We start from the raw sequence: 23,455 nt of genomic DNA, 5'->3' as shown, positions 1-23,455 counted from the left end.
TATATAAGAAAGTCTGATATTACTCTTAAAAATTTTTTTTTAGCTATAGAGAAGTCTGAAACCACTTCTGAACACACTTGTCAGCTCTGTGGTGGTTGGTTTGATACTAAAATTGGATTATCAAATCATGTTAGAGGCCACTTGAAAAGACTTGGAAAGACCAAATGGGATGCTCACAAATCTCCAATCTGTGTTCTGAATGAGATGATGCAAAATGAAGAAAAATATGAAAAAATCTTAAAGGCTTTGAACAGTCGTCGTATTATTCCCAGACCATTTGTAGCTCAAAAACTTGCATCAAATGATGACTTTATATCTCAAAATGTTATACCTCTTGAAGCATACCGTAATGGCCTAAAGACTGAAGCTCTGTCAGTGTCTGCATCAGAAGAAGAAGGGCTGAATTTCTTAAATGAATATGATGAAACAAAACCAGAACTGCCCAGTGGAAAAAAGAATCAATCTCTTACACTCATAGAACTTCTTAAAAATAAAAGGATGGGAGAAGAAAGGAATTCTGCTATTTCTCCGCAAAAGATCCATAATCAGACAGCAAGAAAGAGATTCGTTCAGAAATGTGTTCTTCCATTAAATGAGGATAGTCCGTTGATGTATCAGCCACAAAAAATGGACTTGACTATGCACTCAGGTAAGAGGACATTTATGACTATCCTATACACAATTTAAATGCAGTTCAATTATGCCTTCTTTAATGGAATCTATGTGGAAAATACTTTCTCACAGTCTTCTTGTTTAAGCTGCTTTTTTTTTTACAGAGCACAGATTGGTTATTCTACTGTCATTTCTGTATAAATCATCAATTGATGCTCATTAGCACTGAGTTCTCTGTGCCTCTTTTCTTGGTCTGAATGGAAGGTGAGAACAAAAGCAGAAGAAAACCACACACACACAAAAAAACAAACAAAAAGCTGATCTGTGAAAATAAAACTTGCTGTGGCTGGAGGATGGTTGTGGATAATGTTCAAAAGCATAGCATTATTGAAAAGGCATACCTCTGTCATATTTTTGCGAGTTCTCCAAGGTGATCATGTTTTCAAGATTTAGCTGTTGGGTTTTCCACTGCGTAGGTAAAACAAAAAAGACTCTTAAAGCTAAATGGTTTGGTGTCTTTGTGATTAACCCAAAGAAACATCTCCGTCTCCAATTCCTCATTGTATTGCGGGATAGTTTGGTTTTGGAGAACAGGTGTGAACATAAAACATATTTGTTTGGGGTTTTAGGTTTTAAGATGGTGCTGTAATGGAACAGAACAGATGATTTAGCTTAGTGCTTGTGCACCAATAGTTTTTCCTTTTGAAAGGAATATTTTGTATGTATTGGCAAATAATGTGGCAGATAAAGTAGCCAAACGTTATTCAGTATTGCCAAGTCTGGTTTATACTTTTAGACTAGAAAAATTTTAAGTGTCTTTTCTAGATTTCTTTTTGAAGGTTAATAATGTTGAAGGTTTATGTAAATGGTCTCATGATTAGAGCTGTAAGTTGAATGTGTCGGAGGTAATAGTTAATGGATTAATAACGAGTAACATTACTGTAAAGTAATGTTGTTTATTTGCTTTGGGGCAAACATTGTGATATCCCAAATAGTTGTAATGCAATTTTGATTTAAGGAAAGATGACTTTGTGTTGTAAGTGGTCTGGAAAACAATTTATCTTGTATGAGGTTCTGTTTAATATGGCTTTTTCTTTCTAATAAAGAGTCTCTGAAAGTCAATAGCTTTCAATATTTTTTCAGAAGGATAAAATGCAGGCAAGATGTGTTAGCTGTGTTGACCAAGGGGTAGTATACTTCAGAGATGGCAAATGTATTTGTGGCTATCACAGTAATGCTGAAGAAACCGATTGAAATGTGTTGGGGGAGTGAGGATTGTCTGAGAAGTTAGGAGTTTCTTATTGTTTGAACATGTTTTTTCTGTGATGACTAAGATGTTAGCTTGTTGATCATTTATTTAGCACAAAGATTTTAGCAAAAAACTTTAAATCATTGACTTTCATTATTGATTGCGCATTCAGAGTAATGAACATAAAATACCCTGAATAAAATGTTGTGTCTAACAGCTGTTCAGTGGTGTGTTTTACCACCTTTTCTCCCAGCCTTCAGAAAGCCTAATTTAGTACTGAGACTTTTACGGTTTTGTGGGTAAAACACTTTAATTACCACTTTGTCAACTAGACTTTTTAATTCTTTTTATTGGTAATGTTGTAAGCTTTGAAACTTCTCAACAGAACCGTGGTGTTCAAATCACAGGATTGTATATTAGTAGGTTTAAGAAATAATCTGCGTAACACAGAAATCTGCAAGAAAGTGATAATAGGTGTTATATCCAGAGGAGCTCAAAGGTTCAAGTCACTCCTCTTCTACCTTTCCAAAGAGCATGAGTTGGCTCTAAACACTAACTACAAACTAATAATAGTTAACTTAATTTCCCCTCCTTATTTTAAGTTAACCTATTTCATTGAACGTTTTGAAAACCATCTTTATTGTGGTGCTTTTCTACACTCTTTAGGCTAAGAAAATTTCACTTTTTGAAGTGAGAACTGGATTATAGTTTTCTTTTGAATGATAGGTATGCCTGTGAAGCTTAGAACATGTGTGCATTGCAATACGACGTTTACAAGTGCTGTTAGCCTGTCCAACCACTTACGCGCTTATGCACGAAAGAAGAGTGCTGGACTTTTGACTGGTACAGGTATGTTTGAACAGATATCACAGCAAGTCTGTTTGATACAATACACTTTTTTTTTTCCCACCAGACTGGTGTTAATTCAGATCATATTTATAGCTTTCTTTAGTAAGCTGCAGTTGAGTCTGAATACACATTAACTTTCAGCAGCTTGTAAACTGTTAGATATAATTCTAAGCTAGTTAATCTTTTTCTTCTGGCTCTTATTGACTTAATTTGGGGAAAAAAAATTAACCCAAGAGGTGTGGAACTTTTAAGTCTACCTTAATCCCATTTCTTTTTTAGAATACTATTTTTGATTTTTAAATTTATTTTAGATTCCAGTAAAACACCTCTCTTTATAGTTCTAGTCAGGCACAGTGGTGTGCCCCTATAGTCCCAGCTACTCATGAGGCTGGCAGGAGGATCACTTGAGCTCAAGAGTTAGAGGCTATAATGTGCAATGATTGTGCCTGTGAATAGTCACTGCACTCCAGCCTGGGCAACATAGCATAAAAATATTGTAGTTCTAGCTTGGGGAAATCCTTTTAGCAAAGGAAATTATAGGGATATTTCAAAATGTAGACTTGGTTAGTAAACTAAGCAAACTAATGAATTTTCATTAGTCTATAGATTAGATCTTTGAAGGGGTGAGCCTTAATAATGGCTTGTGTTGACAAGTGAATAGATTTTTCTTTTAATACTTCTTAAATATATTAAGGATTAATAAACTTAGCTATGCACATAAGTGTTAACATGCACATTTCTGTGTTATTTTTGGTTGGTTAGCCTAACCTTGCAGATACCTCTTAATACTGCTCATCTGTGAAAATTTGATTAGCTTACTTCTATGTAATATGCTTCTTATAACCTACAAGATGCTTTGCACTTTCATTTGTAGTCTTTTAAGCTACCCTGCTTCAGCAAATCTCATTTCCTTCACATCTTAAAATATACCCTCTTTTTGACATAGATCTACATAAATTCTTTTGCCTAAAATTCTTTCCAATCTTTTTATTTCTCTTGCTCTTTTTTAGATCACTGCCTCCTGCTTTCTTCTAGTTGTTTGCCCAGCTTTTTTGTTCTTCCTTGTGTCCTATAACTTACATCCAATATGTTCTTGCTTTCAAAAAACCACTTATATTTATACTAGTGTCTTCTGCTTCTTTGCATTCTTCCTTAACTTGATATACAAATGACCAGGGATGAATGTTGACGGTTTATATTAAAAAGAGAGGAGCGGGGTGAGTTTTAGTCTACTGGATTAGGCCTCCTACTCTGAGATTATAATTTTTATATACCTTTATCACCTTTATCAGGCTTGGCAAGTGATTGCAGACATTAGAGGTGGGGGACAATGAAAATAAGAGACTGTACAAGTGGGAAATCATTAGTTACCATACTTGCTAACCTTTATTGAACATTTACTATGTGTCAGGCACTATGCCATGCAATTTACATGTATAATATTTAATCTTCACAACAACCATACAAGTTGTAGGTACTGGAATTCTCTTCCATTTTATAGGAAACTAGGACTTAGAGAACTTAATTTGCTCAAACTTATACAGTTAATAAGTAGCAAGGTTGTAATTCAGATCAGGGCTATCTTACCTAATCTTTGTTTTTAATCACTGTTTTCTACCTTATACAGGCGGCCTATTTTTGAATTTCTTATTTTTAAAATAAGAAATTGAAATAAAAATAAGCAATTGAAAATTCTAAAACGAAGGTGGGTGGGTTTGTTTGTTTGTTTATTTATTTATTTATTTAGAGATGGAGTCTCGCTCTGTCACCCAGGCTGGAGTGCAGTGGCGCGATCTTGGCTCACTGCAACCTCCACCTCCCTGGTTCAAGCAATGCCCCTGCCTCAGCCTCCCTAGTAGCTGGGATTACAGGTTCATGCCATCATGCCCAGCTAAGTTTTTTGTATTTTTAGTAGAGATGGGGTTTCACCATGTTGGACAGGCTGGTCTCGAACTCCTGACCTCAGGCAGTCTGCCGGCCTCAGCCTCCCAAAGTGCTGGGATTACAGGCGTGAGACACCGCACCCGGCCTGAAGGTGGGTTTAAAATGGGGAGTACTCTGGTGAAGATTGAATACATAAGAGTCTAATTAAAAAGAGCAGAGATCCAAGAAGTGCTTAGGCCTAGATTAGACTTTGGAGGACTTAGTGTTCCATTCTGATTATTCAAGCAGATTATGCAGATATCCAATAAGGCAAGATATCTCCAGTCCAGATTTTATTAGTCCACTAAAAAAATGCTTTTACTTCATCTGAAAATTCTGCAAAACACAGGATTAATTACCTATAAATAACTGGTAGTAAATTTCCATTTACCAAGAATGCATTTATGAAGATTATCTAAAAAAAATCTTCATTGTCAGAGAGAAAAGTAACGTAGGATGACTGAGAATATATTTAGGTCCTGAAGAATAAAAGAGGGTGTTATTTTAAAAATATGATTAAGTACTAGCCAAAATATTAGAAGTACTAGGAAATAGAAAGCGTGTGTTTGGCAGTCCTAGGCAAAGAAAAGGAAAATGAGAAACTGAAGAAAGCCTAGGGTCATATTTTCCACACCCAGTAGCCACTTTGGACAAACTTTAAAAACTAATGCTTCTTTTTCTTGGAAATTCTGAAACATTTTTCCCTCATTAAAAAAAATCTTGATCAGTAGAGCCATACAGATGTCTTTGCTGCTTATTCATGCCAACTGAAAAGTTTTTATCAAGCTTTATTAACTTTTTTATTTTCCAAATAGAGAATTCTGTATTATATTTGCAAACTCCACATACCTACTATTCCCCATATCAGTATCACTGTTATAAAGCAGTAGTCCTAATAACCTATGGCCCTAGAAGGTTCCACTCGGTTATTATAAGTGATTCGTTAATTCATATGAGTAAAAGGCATCATTTTTCAAGAATACATGATCTTTTAATGAATAAAATGCAAATTCATTTTTATAAAATCTTACCTTAGTATATCACAAAATTGGAACAATGTAAAGGAAAAATAGGTGGGAATAAAGCCTTCCTAACCATGTCCAGTATGTGTATTTCTAGTTTAAGCAGTCTTAATTCATGTGGATTTTAAGTTGTGTGGCACTCTTGAATACAAAGCTTAGATACCCCCAGACTAAATGGTAAAGGCCTGCTTTTGGTTACCTGTGATAGAATAAACTTTCAAGCCTTCTTAGAAGCCACCAGCTCCTGGTCTCTTCTGTGGGAACTGGTGACCTTTTGAGGGAAGCAAAATATATCTTCTAACTTATAATCCCTTCAAGTATCCTGAATACACTGAAAAGGATACCCCTATTCTTCCCAAAATACCTGTTTACTGGTGACCTAAATACTTCTGATGTTATGGTTCTCAGTCTTTATTGGGGTCACCAACATCTTTGAGAATTTCATGAAAGCTATGGGCCCCATCCCAGAAACATGCACTTATTCATTCTCAGATAAAAAAATTTTCTGTGTATAGCCTTTGCATATCTCCTGAAGGCTGTCATCAATTTGTCTGGTGGAAAACTGAGAAAGGAGAGATGCCAGAATAAAAGGAAAGTAGAAACAGAACTAGGAATCAGAAGCCCTAAGAAGTTCTTTTTTGTTTTTTTTATAAGAGCAGAAGATGCTTAAAATATAAGAATTGCATAATAACAAAACTAATTCTGGGGTCATAAATATAAATTAAAATACATCTTCCCTGATATTTATAAAAGGATCCGATGGAGGAAATAGGAAAAGTTTAGAATTGGAGATTTGGAAGAGGTAGGCAGACTTAGGACAGTTAAATTGTCATAAAAGAATAATTTCACAGATCAAAGTTTTGCCGAGAACTGTCTCAGTTTATCTTCTGTTGGGTAGGTTCAAATAATAATTTTTATGTGTCTTTACTTGTAGATAATTTATGAAGCTGTTTTACTTCCTTTCCCCGATCAATCTTTATCAAAACAGACTAGAATCAAAGGGTTTATTTTGTATCCTATATCGTAAATTTAAGGCAGACTTCTTACTCAAGAGTTTATTCCAGTTATTTATAGAATGCAGTAATGGTAGGGTTTTTTTTGAGATTTTGTTCTCTTTAATGTTTTACATGCTCACACAGATTATTTCTGGTTAATTTTCTAAACAGTTTAATAAGAACACTATATAGTTTTCATTAAATATTGAAATTTTATAATGTAGCTTATATTAATTACTTCTGGACTTTTTATTTTACTGGTTAGCTTTTTGTGCCTAATGTTTTAATTAAATGATGTATTTTTATGCTGGCAATATTAAGAACATAGTTCTATTAAGTTATTAATGGAGGGACTGTACATACTGGTTTGCCTTGTCACACCTAAGTACTAGTGCCTCTTTTACTCTCATAAATGTCCTGGATTGAATGATAAATTAATCATCCTGGTTATTAAAATTGCTAAAGCATTTAAAATTAAGGTAAAGCATATTCTATCAACCTAATCTGCAATCAGGAAATAAAATATATTTTGAGGTCAAAATAAGAGTGAATTTCAGCAGGTAGGGAAAGGGAAATACAGTCAGAGTAGAGAGAATGTTGTTAAAGGAAGTAGATCTGTCAGTGAATGCCACAATGCTTCTCTGTGGTAGATAGCATGTTGTTATCCTTTGAAAAGAAGAAACAATGATGGTAGCATTCAGCATTTTAATGGGACTTTATTTTATATCTTGGCCACATATACAAACTTATATTAATACAAACACACAATTCCTTGATCACTCACCTAAATGTACTTCAATATTTTCTTTTTTAGTATATTCTTTGTTGTGAAAAATTAATGCTGGTCATGAGCCAGTAAATTGATTTGCTGCCCACTAAGAAGTCACTATCATACATTGAAGTCACTGTCCTAACTGCCTCTTTCTCTTAGGGGTCGGTACTGACTAGAACTAATGGTAATAGTATCTTAGAAGTCATAACTCTTCTGTGGCAGCAGGTGAATTTTCTATACGCATTTTATCCAAATTTTTCTCTCTAGATCACTTTTGAAATCAAATGCTAACTTCTGGGACTTAAAGTAATTGGAGATTTCTAGTTACTCATTTAAAATTAATGCAAGAAAAATATTTTTATATTTGGGAGGGGCTTCATTTCATTATCTTCAGAACACTTTTGTGTGTGTGTGTGTGTGTGTGTGTGTGTGTGTGTGTGACGGAGTTTCACCCTTGTTCCCAGGCTGGAGTGCAATGGTGTGATCTTGGCTCACTGCAACCTCTGCCTCCCAGATTCAAGTGATTCTCCTGCCTCAGCCTCATGAGTAGCTGGGATTACAGGCACACGCCACCATGCCTGGCTAATTTTGTATTTTTAGTAGAGACGGGGTTTCTCCATGTTGGTCAGGCAGATCTCGAACTCCTGACCTCAGGTGATCCTCCCGCCTGGGCCTCCCAAAGTGCTGGGATTACAGGCATGAGCCACTGTGCCGAGCCCAGAACACTTTCTTGATACATTTTGGAAGTAAAGCCCAGTTGTTGCTATTCTGCAACAAATGACTTATCCATCATAATTATTTGACTTTTCTGATGAGGTCAGTGCCACTAGTGCAATATATTAACAGTTTTTAAAAGTCAGTGTTTTATTTTTTATACCATCTACTTTTAAGTGTAATCGTAGTAGGTTTCTTTTGTCTGTTTTCAGCTTTAATGATATAATTGGCCACACAGGACTGTAACAAGTGCTAATGAACATGTAGTACAGTGTCAGGTGCTGAATGGATTTGTAAGCCACTAGAAAAGTCATTTTTATGTTGTGGAAAGTGCTGTGGGAGCACTTTCTGATGTGACAGGAAAAGTAGTATTGTGAAAGCTTCCCAATGTGCATTAAATTACTTGGTCATTCATGAGTGTCACTGTAGTGTCTTTTAAAAATAATACGGTACTGCATGTTTGAAAAATTGCATGCTTTCATAATGGTTCATTCGGCCTGAAAGAGTGTAAGTAGAAAATTTTGATCTTAGTAAGATTAAACTCCAAACGAGCGAACCTGCTTCTACTTAAAGCAAACACCTTGATAATTCTTCCAGACTGGACTGAGGGGGGATATGTGAAAAGTACGAGACGTGTCTCTACTGTCAGAGAACTTAGGAAAGGATTGTTGACAACATACATAAAACTATCAAAATTTGGAAACTGTGCAAGATGGTATACAACTAAATGGCATATTGGCTTTAAGTGTTGTAGGTGTTCAGGTTGATTATTTTAGTCTAAGCCTCCTTTTGAGGGGAGCTGGGAGTTAAGTGAGATTCCTTTTTTTTTTTCCTGATGCCCTTACTGTTTGTCTCATTGAATTAGAGCTTGTAGAAAAGAGAAAAAGAAAATAAATGAAAGTAGTTCATGCTGGTATGTTTCTTGTCACTTTTCAAATGCAAGAGAACTACAAAACTAGCAGTCACACAAAATTTTATTCATTCAACAAAAGTTTGAGTTCTTGTACCAAGACTGTGCTCATCGCTGAGCCAGTAAAGATACTGCACTCCAACTTCATAAACATAATCATAACCCAGTGGGAAAAGATCAAGTATGATGTTACAGAAAGGTTTACATGGTTTCAGCCACACCCTTAACTTGAAGGATGCAGTAGAGTTTTAGGAAGACAAGATGAAGTGTAGAACATTTCAGGCAGAGAAGAACATAGTGTGGACACAAAGGTATGAAATTTGGACTTCAGGTGTCAGGAGTGAAACTTGGAGTTCAACTATGAGAAGATTTGGTTACAGATGTTTGGGAAAATTGTAGTGCCAGAAAGGTGGGGTTGGTGCTTTGAATGCTTGGTAAAAAAAAAAAAAAAAATTAGGAAGTCGTTAAAGGATGTTTTAAAAATAAGGGGGCTGGGTGTGGTGGCTCACACTTGTAATCCCAACACTTTGGGAGGCTGAGGCAGGCAGATCACCTGAGGTCAGGAGTGTGAGACCATCTTGGCCAACATGGTGAAACCCCATCTCTACTTAAAAAAAAAAAATACAAAAAATTAGCTGGGCGTGGTAGTACACACCTGTAATCCCAGCTATTCAGGAGGCTAAGGCAGGAGGATTGCGTGAACCCGGTAGCCGGAGGTTGCAGTGAGCCAAGATTGTGCCATTGCACTCCAGCCCGGGCAACAAGAGCAAAACTCCTCAAAAAAAAAAAAAAAAAAAAAAAAAAAATTAGCCCAGTGTGGTGGTGTGTGCCTGAGTAGCCTCAGCTACTCAGGAGACTGAGGCAGGAGAATTGCTTGAACCTGGGGGGTGGAGGTTGCAGTGAGCCAAGATTGCACCACTGCACTCCAGCCTGGGCGACAGAGAAAAATAGGCCAGGCGCAGTGGCTCACACCTGTAATCCCAACACTTTGGGAGACCGAGGTGGGCGGATCACCTGAGGTCAGGAGTTTGAGACCAGCTTGGCCAACATGGTGAAACTCCATCTCTACTAAAAAATACAAAAAAGTAGCCAGGCATGGTGGGTAGGCGCCTGTAATCCCAGCTACTCAGGAGGCTGAGGCAGGAGAATCACTTAAACGTGAAAGGCAGAGGTTGCAGTGAGCTGAGATCATGCCATTGCACTCCAGCCTGGGCGACACAGCAAGACTCCATCTCCAAAGAAGGAAGGAAGGAAGGCAGGAGGGAGGGAGGGGAGGGAGGGAGGGAGGGCGGGGAGAGAAAGAGAGAGTGAGAGAGAAGAAAAATAAGAGAATGGCATGGTCAGACTTTTATTTTAAAAAGCTATTCATGAGACAATGAAAAGATGGGTCTTTATATTTCTTAGCTATAACTTATTTCTATAGTACTGTTCTTCATTAAGAGCATATATGCGTATACATTTATCTGCACAGTAACATATCATTTATAAATGATTAGCAAGGTAGTGAATTATCTGAGTTGAGTAGATTCTCTAGGTGACTGAAGACTAGTCCCTCAACTGTTAATAACTTGATTTTTCCTAACCAGTTTGGTGGTTATTGCTCTAAAATGTTGTTCTTATTTTTGCCTTGAGTAGCTTGGATATAATTTAATCCAGTATTTTGGGTAACCCTCTACTAATTGTTTTATTATTCCAGCAAGAATTAGGCTATTTCCCCAGCATACTAAAAAATGATGGGCTGATTTTTTCACTAATTCAACATGTATTTTTTTTCACCTCCAACTGTGCTAAGTATGCAGAGGTATATTGGATCTTACAATACAGTAGAAGTACATATATGCATAACTGCAATACAAGACAAATTGGTAAGTGCCATTGAAGAGGTATGCGTGAAATACTGTGGAATTTCAGAGAAAGAGGAAGACACTTTCAGCTAGACTAGGATCTCCCAAGGCTTTTGGAGTTAGCATTTGAATGGACCCTAATGTATAGCCAACTGAAATGGAAATGGGGGTCAGGCGTGGGGAAGAGAAATGCCTGAAGGAAGGAGCAAGGCGGGACAATGTGGGAAGTTTATTGGAAATACTAGGAAGAAGGAGGTAAGGGGGAATTGAGTTGGATTGGTAAAGTGAGTCACAAAGATGACATAAAATGCTAGTCTAAGATGTTGGAATTAACTTTGTAGTGGGGAACTATTTGAATACAGAATTTGTGTAATGCATTTGAAATTGCTTTTTAAATAAAGGATTTGGCGGAGAGGAGGAAAAATTGCAGGGTAGATGATTTTAAGAGTCCTGTACCAGGTCAGTGACATTAAGTATGTAAAGGAGGGGTAATAGATGTATGGGTAATATTACGGAAATAAAATAAGCAGGATATGGTAGATTAGAGATAAGAGATGGCTCAGTATTTTAAATCTGAGTGGGAGGAGGATGGTTATACCAGTACGGTTAATCAGTCTGCTACCATGCTGTCTGGTAGAAGGGCAGGCTTCATTACTTCTCTTGTCATTTACTAGCAACACTTCATCATCCAGCTATCCACTATAACAAAGTGTCATTTTAAAAGCTGGAGATCTCCAATTTTGGAAAAGAGAGCTTTATTTCTTAGAAAGCTTGAAGCCTGCAGGCTTGGAAGTGAGACAGAGACCAAAAGCAAGCCCTTCAGAGGAGGAAGGGTGAGACAGGAAGTTATGCTGAATGGGTTGGCTAAGTATACATATTCAACAGGTTATATAGGAGGAGTTATGAATATTCATGAGGGGGTGCACACATGCTTAGTGTGCAGGCTCCATGTTACATACATCTCATGTTCACTATGAGGTGAAGACTTAACATTTAATCATAGGAAAATTAGGGTTTACATGTCAAAAGGTGAAACAGAGTTCATAGGCACCCTATGTGCAACCTCCATGGGCCAGCTAGAACCAGTTGGTGATCTCTTATCAGGAATGCTGGTCAGTTCAAAACCACAAAAACAGAGGGGAGTCCAGCTTCTGAGTTAGGCGATTGGTTGATATCCGTGGTGGAGCAAGTCTTTTGAAAGGGTTGGTTTCTTTTTAACTCTTAGGAAAGAAAGTTTAATGGTGGTTAGTGAGGGAGGGAACCTAATGAGACATGCTTCACCTCCTGTCCCATCATGGCTGGGAACTCAATTTTTAAGGTTTCTCTGGGGTCACCTTGGCAAGGAGGAGGGTATCCATTCAGTCTGCTGTAGAACTTAGAATTTTATTTTTATTTCTCAAAAGTAAATAACCACACTTGTTGAATCAGTAAGTTTGTTTTTAGGAGAATATAACCGAAGAGTTACACCATTGTAGCATAAAATACTTAAATTTTACGATGCTTGTTTTTTGCTGCTCATTGATTCCAAAAGGAGGGTGATCTATTCTGACTGACATCTTGTTTTTCATGCAAGTCTTATCTAGTTTCCTAGCATTACTGTTGGTTTTATTATTTACCAAGTTTCTGGGTTTTGCTTTTTTTTTTTTTTTAATATTTGTTTGGGCATTTTAAATGTATCTCATTCTATCCTCAGTTATAATGTTTGTGTTTGCTATGATTTTTTTTCTGTAAGCCTTAAATAATGAGATTCAGAAAATATCATTAGGTATAGAGTTTATTCAAGCCCAAAACTTGAGGATGGCCACCTGGGATGGCCACCTGGGAGCATAGGTTCAAGTTGCCCTGGATATATACACTGTGATTAGCAGCAGTTACCAGTGAGTTTTTAAGGAAAAAAGCGGTTTCTGTGTTTATTTACCAAGAATTTACATTAAGATAATGTAAGCTATCAATTGGCTATACATTGTTCTTTGTATCACAGATTTCAGGAACATAAAAATAATGGGTGAGGCATCAGGTCAGTAACATAATAAATGCCTAATTTAAACAATTGCCCTCCCCCCAGTCGGGGGGTGGGCATGAGAGTCACGTGACTCAAGTCCCCTACTCCAGTCTTTCTGGGCCTGGTAAATCTCGCATACTGTACATAGCTGACTTCTCTGAGCTGTTTTCCTTCTCTCAATTCTAACTTGAATTTCTTGAATGCTATTTGTAATCTGGATTAAGATAGAAGTAACACTTATAATAACAAGGCATGTGGTTGGCCAGAGCTAAAGTTTAGTGTAATGTTTTAATTGACTTTATGGAAATAATAAAATAACACCCAGACTTTCTCTGTTGGAGGTTAGGGCAAAAGGATGCCTTATTGGTAGGTAGTTCCTCACTTATTGCAGAAGTAGAAAAAAGTAGAAAAGTAGAATTTACTTTTTTTTTTTTTTTGGTATGCCTAGGGTTTGAAGAATGAGTTAATTTTTGTTATCCAAGGTTTATGTTTTTAATTGTAGCCTAGCTGGGAGTTGGCTAACACAGAAAATACCTGATCAATACCATGTTTGGTTGTAGTTTGAATTTTGGCTGGAATGTGTAAAGCTCTTAAGAACTATAAAAAGCCAAATCAGATCCATTGCAACCATGGATTTGTGACATTGAGATTTACTAATATATTGTTATGAGTACCATCTAATTTAAGTTAAATATGATTATATCAAGGATAATTTAAAGGAAATTTTAAAATTAGGTGGTTTTCTTAGCTAATTTTAAGATCAAGAACAATTTAATTATTGTTACTACATCTGAAATGATATATCAGAAATAAGGAGATTTTAGAGGGCAGGGACTGTGATTATTTTGTTTGTAATTCTCAACAAAAGTGACTTAAAGCAGATTGTCATTATGTACTTTAATGTTTATTCTTATTTCAGATGTGTCTTAGAAAAGTGGTTGATGTTGATAGCTAATGCCTATTTTGCTTAATAAAACAGCATACAAGTCCAACTTACTTACCTGTTACCACAAAGAAGTAATACGTTTGCTATCCTATCAACTCTTAACTGACCAGTAAGCCACTTGTAGTTGTGATATTGTTAGCTTTTTTAGCTTTGGGCAAGCTGGTAAAACTAGCCTGCTTCTAATTTCTGTTTATAAAAATGTGTGAAGTATCATATTTATGTCTAGCTTTTCCCTTTACATAGAGAATACTTGCTCAAAATATTCTTTAGTAATCATCCCCTCTACTTTGAAATAGTGGGGGCTTCTACAAGTTGTACTTTTTCTTTAACTGAATCCATTCAAGTTTAAATATAAAAGGCTACTTCCATTTCCTTTAACTCTTCCTCTGAACTATAAGGCTGTTGACTATCCTTAATATAATTTCCTACTTTGTAGGACAAACTCAAGCAACCAGTCCTTGTGGACTAATAATTTGTTAAACCACAAACCTAATTCTTAAAGCAAAGGAAATCTGCTTTCCACGTATTTTGCATTTCATCCTCTTCCAGGTAAATTATTAAAACATGCAGGATCTAGTTAACTTTGCCACTGATTGCTGTGTGATTGAGTTACTTATCTTTTTTTCAGTCATTGGGAGTGGAAACTCTAAAAATTAATGAAAGTTATTTAGGGTACTAAAAAATTATTTAATTTTAGAGTGAAAATATCAAGGGAAAATGATGATGAAAATAAATACTTTTGAGGTTACTAAATGTGTATCTTTATACTTCATTCCTGATTATAAGGGAAACATTGTTTTTTTTAACTTTAAACTTATATACTCATCTTCGGAATAATGAAGTGGTATAGCTAGAAGCAAAGAACTGATGTTGGTAGGAGTAGGGGAGTCTTTTTCAATTTTCATACTGTGTAGAGATTGGGGATTTAACAATTTTTCTCTTAATAGCTTTTTTTTTTTTTTTTTTTTGTATGGGCCAAGAGATTGAGGGGTGGAACTGAATGCAGCCTCTCTCATTTATGATAGTAGATACTCAGGTCCCAGGACTGCTATTTGCAGAGTCCAATGCAAAATGAGTACGTGGTAGACCTCGTTCAAAAATTAATAATTTCAAGGCTGCAATAGTAGAGCATTAAACCGAGTGTGGGGCTCTCCCTATGTGACTACACAAGTTGGACACCCATGAAGCTGGTCTCCTAGGCACTTTGTACAGAAAGAAAGATAAAAGCTGAATAAAGGAAACTTTGACTTCTCAACAATTGGCTTTCTCTACCCCATTCCTGTTTTACACAAGCTAGCATGTTTTTGTTTGTTTGTTTGTTTGTTTGTTTGTTTTAAAAAGGCCCTGATTCTTTTTCAGTTGAGGCCAAAGGAAAGAAAATGGTATTTGCAGTCTTTTTATATGCTTGGGGCTTATGAACCTTGAAGGATTAGTGACAGTTATAATTGAATTTATTACTAACACAGGAACAGAAAACCAGTACTGAATGTTCTCACTTATAAGTGGGAGCTAAACAACAAGAACAGATGGACACAAAGAAGGGAGCAACAGACTGAGGCCTACCTTGAGGGTGGAGGGTAGGAGGAGGGAAATAATTTTAAAAACTACCTATCAGGTACTATGCTTATTGCCTGGGTGATGAAATAGTCTGTACACCAACTCCTGTGACAATTTACCTATATAACAAACCTGCACATGTACCCCTGAAGTTAAAGGTTAAAAAAAAGAATTGAGTTTTACTTGTGTACCCTTTGGCATGTGTGCATCCTCTTCCCACCTCACCACTGCCACCACAACCTCCAGCACCAACTTTTTAATAGTGGTGGAATGATGGTTTACCTGTTTGTGTCATGTTTATTCCTACTGCAGTTCTGAGTGAGGTCATAGCTAATATTGTCCACCAAACTTATACAGTCCAACCACTTAGAGAAAAAATTTTCATCCCTCTTGTGCCTCTGTCTTTGGGTATAGGTAACCCAGTTGTTTCACTTTGTCCTAGAGATACCAGCAACCAATTAGAAAAGAAACGGATTAAACATGCTTTTAAGTAATTGGGCAGGTGAGAATGATTACAAATAAAAATACTTTGGTGGCAAATGTTAATTTAGTTATGGTGTGCTTTATCAAAGAAGTTCCAGATGTTTTTATGAACTCTCATTCTCTTGGGTCATTTATATTGTGAAGGAAAAAGAAAGTGAAACTCGTTGAAGCAATTATTGTATAAAATGGGCAGAAAGGTGGAAAGAGCAAAAGATTTTAATAATGTCAAAGTGAAAACTAAATTCTTAATCTTCTTTGGGTAAAACTAAATAATGGCTCAGAAAACAGACGAATTTTTATGTGTTGTGTTATCTATTTGCTTTGCACCAATCTGGTTTAGTGCTTTGGCGTATTGTTGTCGTCATGATCATTGGTCGTCGTATTCATAGCATAGCAGTGTGGTGTTCTTTTTGAGGACTCATGAGTTTATTGTATTTCTCTTTCATATTTGTATTTGACCAAGACAGATATCTTACTGGAAGATATATATATATATTTTTTTTTTTTTTTTGCATTTTACCTCACAACTCAATTTATTCTCTGTATAAGTAAAATATTCTCAGTAGCAATTTAGATCTTTTATAAATCAGGTAACTTGAAAGATTTTTGACAGTCTTTTGGTTGAAATTGATCACTTAAACAGTTTGCCCAGTGATTAGTAATCTCAGGAAGGTTTGGATGACTAGATTTGTTTCTTTCTAAAGAAGCTTATACTTGAGAAGAAAATTAACACTTTCTAAAAATAAATTTTTAATATATTTAAATTATAGAAACAATGTTAGATTTAAAATACTTTGTAAAGAGAAAAGTGTGTGTGGGTTTTTTGTTTTTAAGTTCCTTGGAGTGTTTTGGTCACTAACAAGTGCAAATAAAATCCTATTACAAAAAAAGGCTTTGTGTAACAAAGTTATCTATTTGGCAGATTATTCATATAAACAACTCTGTTAAAGCTTTGGCTGTTTATCACAGATATTGATGAGCTGCATTATACTAAAACTGAATGTGTTAGTGATCTGTATTTAATGTTGTAGTGGCTCCTGGTACAGTCCAGAACAAAACTACTTTTCCCTCTAGATATAATAAAATCTCTTAAGTGAAAATATTGGTATAACAGACATGTTTGTACCTCATCCTTTTCATTTATTGAAATTTTCTGTGTAAATCGTCTTTTTATGTAGAGGATCCTATATAGATGTCCCCTTTTTGTGCAGTTTTAATATGTTAAATATTCAATTTTAAACAGATTTTCCCAAAGGTATGGGCACTATCACAGGAGTGAGTTTGGATATTGGCATTAGAAAAAACTATTGTAAAATATGTTCATGTCTCACCTACTCAAAAATATAACATTTCAGGAGATAATCTAGAATTGATGAAGATATTAAAACACTGAGGCATTTAGATTTCAATTTCCAAAGATCCCAGATTTTTAATATTTTAACTTTATGGATAAGTTTCTAGGCATTCTCAGTGCCTGAGATTCTGTAACCTTAACTTTGGAGCCCTGGGTTCTAGAGATGATCGATCAGTCATATGCTGACTGAGTTGTCCTGCTTTCCAAGGTCATAATACCTTCAAATATTCATTGCTACAAAAATGATGGCATTCTCATTTCAAGTTTAGATCTGATCATTCATAACACAGCCTAAACTTAAGAATTTCCACAGTCCATAAAGCATCAAAAGCCATAAAATAATTCTTTTTTTCCCTAAAGGAAAACCAAAAATATTTCTGTATTTCAGAATAAACATACCCAGTTCCATTTTTAAAATATTACAACATGTAAATTTAAATGCTTTATAACTGATAAAGTGTTCTTTTGCATATTTCCCTACCATCCTCTGCCCTTCTTCCTCAATTTGCTTAACACCCCTAACATTAACATTCTATGAACAAATTTTTAAGGGTTGTTATAATGTATTCTATTTGTGTCCTACAGTAATTTATTTGCATTTTAAAAGGAGTTTGAATACAGTGTGGCAATTTTGACAACCAGCAAGCTCATCAAAGTAAGATTATACCTGTAGTCTTATGAGACACCAAATGCCTGCTCTATTCTGCCTAACACAGACAAGGATCCATCTTTACAAATGGAAAGAATAGCTGACATCTAGTAGCAGTTACTCTTTGAGTTACCTCAACTCTATTTCCAGTATATGAATTACTCATAACCCACTTAAATTCAGATTGCTTACCACAGCGATTAGGAAAAAGGTTTTTCCTACTGGTTACAAAGCATATCGTATTTCACTCTTGTAGTTGTTGTGAATAACCTAGTTTCTCTACATAAGCTGGACTGGTCAGTGATTTATATCTAGGATAATGAAGTACGTGCGACTGCAGCAACATATTTAAGCAAATGATGCACAGTGTTGTACAGGAATATTACCGGTATCAAATAGGAGTAAAACATTTTCATTCTTAGGCTGTCTAAATATCAATGGTTAAATTACTGGGTTTTGCTTTATTTTTACTACAGAAGTATTTGTTGAGTTCCTACTACATGCCAGGCTCTTGACTGAGATAACTAATAAGATCCTTATAAGATTTTTCTATTCCAGAGTTTGGTTGTTTAGTTTTGAATTACCCATTCTTTAATACCTAACTTGACTTCTAGTAGTTCTTTACTTATTAGACTCTTCTTCTAAGGATAAACAGAAAAAGACTGTGTGTCCTAGATTTTACTTTTGAATAGGCAGGTGACAGGAAGCTGATACCAGTGACTTCAATTTAGGTTTCTTGTGGTTTTGAATTTTCTATATGACATTTCTGTTAGCATTGCCATTTGACTAAGGAACTATGTTTACTGGTTTTGTGATAGTAGCATCTATTCTTTTGGAATCTGGACTTTGAACAATTCATTTCACAGAGTCATTGAATAGCCAGTTCCTTCTCTCTTACTTAGAATTTTTCAAGGGAATTTTTCACATGACAGGATAATGGAAGAAAAGCCATTTGGGTAACTCTTCTGTTACATTTGTATCCCTCCCCCCTTGGATCCCTACAGATAAATTCTTACCTTCTCTTCCTGCTAATTGACCAGCAGCACCCTGGATTGCTATCATCCCTTTGTCCAAAGAAATGGTGTAGCTGTATTCAAAGACCTATAAAATGTTATGTGCTATCTATTTCTGCCTATAAAAAAATACCTTTTTTTTTCTTTTTAAAATTAGGTTGTTTTAGAATAAATAAAGGAAAAGTCAAGTAATGGAAAAATTTCAAGAACAGTTCACATACAATTTTGGTCTATTTTAATATAATTTTTTTTTTACCTTTTCAATTCACATTTTAAAATAAGCTATTGGAGAAAATGTAAAATGAAAAATATGTAAAGAATAGTTAGCATAAAACATGAGATCCAGTTGTAAACTTACATGAAATAATATGGATTTATATTTATTTTCTAGGAAAATAAAACATGATTGCATAATTGATTATTGTATATGGAATACAAGTTAAGTTCAAAAATGAAAGTTGAACTTTTTTTGTCCTTTCAAATGTAGGGCCACCATACAATTTTAAGAGCTATTTATTATTATAGAATTAATGGTGAGTCACTATGAAAATTGATTTTTCGTTGAGCTTTAAATTACATTGTCCATATTCCCTTACTAAGTTTTCCAAATATATAAGACCTACTTAATGGAGCGGTAATCAAATGCAAACTTAATTTAATGATCTCAAAAGGTTATATTTTTCTGGAAATAAGTAAGATTTAACCAGATGTTAAAATTATATATGATTATAAGAGTAAACATTGCCATTATTGTAATAATTGACCAATTTAGTAGTTTCGAGTTATTTAGTTACATTTTCTCAGTTCTAGTTTGGCGTGGTAAAACATTATTTGAAAAGGCAGTACAGGAAGAATACAGATAGTATTCTTCAGTACAGAAAATACTGCTGTACAGTACAGATAATATTACTGCTATTACAGAATCAGCAAGTTGAATGCATGCTTCAGGGAAAAGGGAAATGAATGCAGACTTTTTCTAACTGATTTAGATGGTCTGTCTGACCTCTCTAGAAAAATATGCGTGTATGTATATTTTGAAATATATAAGGAATGTTAAGTCTTTCTCTTCCTCTTTTTAGCCTTAGATTGTAAGCAAAAGAAATCAAGGTCAAGATCTGGAAGCAAGAAGAAAATGCTAACATTACCTCATGGTGCTGACGAGGTTTACATTCTCCGATGCAGGTATATACCTCTTTTGCCAGATCTGATCAGTTTCTTCATACTTTGCTTTGAAACATATTAGCTATTTCATTTGGGGTTTTTAATTTGTGGCAGAGTGTGCATTCTCAACAATCAAGTTATAAATGAACTTTTGGAGATAGGCTTAAAATCTTAATTCAGCTAACAATATCCTGTACTTCAACAACTAATGAATCAAGTTTTTTACATTAGCTAATAGTAATGTAAATCTACTATACTGTGACTTATTTAATAGCTTGGCCAGGTGTGGTGGCTCACACCTGTAATTCCAGCACTTTGGGTGGCCAAGATGGGTGGGTCACTTGAGGCCAGGAGTTTAAGACCAGCCTGGCCAACATGATGAAAACTCATGTCTACTAAAAATACCAAAATTAGCCAGGCGTTGTAGCGGGTGCCTGTAATCCCAGCTACTCAGGAGGCTGAGGCAGGAGAATCACTTGAGCCCAGGAGGCGGAGGTTGCAGTGGGCCGAGATTGTGCCACTGCACTCCAGCCTGAGCAGCAGAGCAAGACTCTGTCTCAGAAAAAATAAAAAAGAATAAAAAAGTAGCTTTCCTTGTGTTTATCTGGTTTGTATGGTTTAACTTTGTTTGGTTTGATGTTTTGCTATCTTGAGTTCTCACTTATTGGGAACACATTTTTCTCTCCCCTCATAGTCACACCTTCTTCTGTACTCACACTCACAACACACATGAAGAAACACAGACACAATGCAATTTAAGGAATGCTAAATTGGGGAAGGGTCTTTTCTAAAGCATGACATATTTTGGAGTAATGGTTGTTGTTTCAAGTGAATTAAGATGTGTAGATGTTAATTTTAACCTAATAATAATGCTCCCACCTATACAAAGATTACTGGAGTTTATTATAGCTGTTAATAAACATATGAATTGGGAGTTTTGATGTTTTATTAAATCATTTGACTTTATTTAGAAACTTTATCAAGTGTTGTCTTTAAAATACAATAAAGTTTATTCCTTATATTTTAGGATTTTATGTGAATTGGTTTTAAAGAAGGAGAATTGGTCATGTTAAGAGAACTGTTATCTTTCTGTAGGTTTTGTGGCCTAGTCTTTCGAGGACCCTTGTCTGTTCAGGAAGACTGGATTAAGCACTTACAACGACATATTGTAAACGCTAATCTTCCACGGACTGGAGCTGGCATGGTGGAAGTCACGTCACTACTTAAAAAGCCTGCCTCCATTACAGAAACTTCATTTTCTCTACTAATGGCCGAAGCAGCTTCATAGAACCAGGAAACCTTTTGAATAGCCAATTTGAATTGGATGTAAATTTGAAATTCTTTTTTTTTTTAAAGCCACATTAAATTATCTGTTTATAAATACTAAAGCAGGAAAATGGGGGAAAGTGAATTACAATGACATCAGAGCAAATCGAATACTTAAAACAGTAAGTAGTCTATATATTTTATATAGGGTGGAAGATGTGTTTTTAAGGTTTATGAAGTTTTATTGGTTAACTGTGTTCACTCAATAAAAAAGCAGTACATGTAAGCAGCCATTAATAAACTGTTGCACATGAATACTTATAGACAGACTTATTGGACAATTATGTTTTTTGCAGTGTTACCAGAATCAAGGCTCTGTTCATTCCCCACAAGACTTGCATAGAAAAATAAGATATTATATTTTGTTTGTATGTATTTAGTGTTTTGTATAATACCAAGAACCGCTGACTAAATTTACTTAAATTAGGGCATTAAATATCATGTACTTCATAGTTTGAGACTGTTCACTCAAATAGGGCAGAGTACTATTCTATCTAGATGTGTAAGTGTTTTTTTTAAAATCACATGGAACGGTTTTTTTTATACTAAAAAGTGGAGGGAGATTTGTTTAAACAAGTATTTCTAAAAGAAATATGTACATAGTTCTGGAAATTATTTGTGGTAAGGAAATATTCTTTACTCCAGTTGCATTTCTCAGACAATAAAGTGGTGCATCCATGCTACCTCCTACTTTGTCAACAAAGATGCTATTTACCCTTTACATTTTTGTATCATAATAGATTTTAAAAATCTAATGTTCTTTATTGCAAGACAGTCTTTTGTTAACAGGTTTGTTTCTTTTTAATGTTTTACCTAAAATTTGACATGCTTACAGGACAGGTTTGCCTCTTACTTTATTTAACATTGTAGAAATGTAATTAATAAACAATGCTCACTACACAGTTTAGAATAGACGTTCTCATTTATATTATCTTCCAAATTTGATCAGTTAGCAAAACTTAATACACCAATTAAAATATTTCTACATATGATGAGAATGTTTACAATTTAAATTTTAGAACTTGTTTTGGATGTGATTATATGTACGAAAATCGTGTAACACTATGCTCATGCTAAGAACCGACATAACAGAATTACTGAAATAAATGTGCTGTGAGGAATGGAAAATATGGTGCAGGTGTCTTGGTCATGATAAATTGTGATTCTTTTTAAAATTTTTTTCCAAAAACAAATTAGTTCTTTTAATCTGAAATCAGATTCCTTTATAAACAACAAGTTTTTGTATGCAAGCACCATTTTATTTCATGTAGTATGGCTGATACTATAGTTGAACCAAGGATATGCATTGATTCTTTGCTTCGTATGTAAATAAAGTTAAAAACAGTTAAAATAAGGAGTATTTTGGTAGAGTATATACATACCTCACTGCCAGTGAAATTGCTTTCCTATGGTATATCTCCTTACCAGAAAAATCTCTAAATAAAAAAAGGTTTAAAGAAAATTAAAATGTGAAACATTTCTTATTTTTATCATTGGTGGAAATAGTTCACTTCAGGTTGTGTTTCATTGGATTTAAACTGTTTATACTTACCAGGTTACTTGGTTCACAGAGTATAGTTTTTCTGGAATCACCTCATTGGTCGATAAAATGTATGTGAGAAAGATCATTTTTCCCCCTTTCATGATTAATCAAACCTCTAAATTTAGAACCATCTTATATGCAAAATTAGAAGGTTGGACTAGATGGATCATTCCCAAACAAGGATCTCCTGATCCTTAGGTTAATAGATAAGGGAAAAGTACTTGTAAGTTATTTTCAATTTTACAAAAGACCCGATAAAAACTATGTATTTGTCTATAGTGACAAAACTTAAAACATCACATTTCTTTACTTTCGACTGAAAATATATCAGGTCTGTATATATTGGTTATCTCTTACTGAACAAGTTTCATTGATAGTTATATAAGGTCTTTGAACATATATTTTTAAATTGGAAGACATACTACATAGCAAGTGGAATCCAGAAGTAAAAAAAAAAAAAAAAAATCATAGCAGGATTCTTGTGGGAAGGCTAGTAATCACTAGAGCCCCTTTCCACTCTAATTGTTTGTT

General features: G+C 35.0%; 1 protein-coding gene across 6 annotated transcripts in view; it reads left to right on the top strand.

Annotated features, from left to right (window-relative positions):
* The window catches only part of ZNF644 (zinc finger protein 644), a 100,948-nt gene extending 78,099 nt beyond the window's left edge, over positions 1-22,849 (top strand). For 4 of the 6 annotated variants that reach the window (XM_025398433.1, XM_025398457.1, XM_025398441.1 and 1 more), the window contains 2 exons: positions 19,974-20,076; positions 21,151-22,849. In XM_025398433.1, the coding sequence (XP_025254218.1) occupies positions 19,974-20,076; positions 21,151-21,343 (296 nt within the window). In that variant the 3' untranslated portion in view covers positions 21,344-22,849. Of the gene's footprint in view, positions 1-43; positions 650-2,587; positions 2,711-19,973; positions 20,077-21,150 lie in introns of all 6 variants that reach the window. The other 2 variants (XM_025398414.1, XM_025398424.1) reach the window with 2 other exon arrangements.
* The last annotated feature ends 606 nt before the right edge of the window (positions 22,850-23,455 follow it).

The sequence above is a fragment of the Theropithecus gelada genome, chromosome 1 (genome assembly GCF_003255815.1).
Source record: "Theropithecus gelada isolate Dixy chromosome 1, Tgel_1.0, whole genome shotgun sequence".
Taxonomy (NCBI): Eukaryota; Metazoa; Chordata; class Mammalia; order Primates; family Cercopithecidae; genus Theropithecus; species Theropithecus gelada.
The sequence above is the reverse complement of the archived record's forward strand: the minus strand, read 5'-3'. Positions and strand labels throughout refer to the sequence as shown.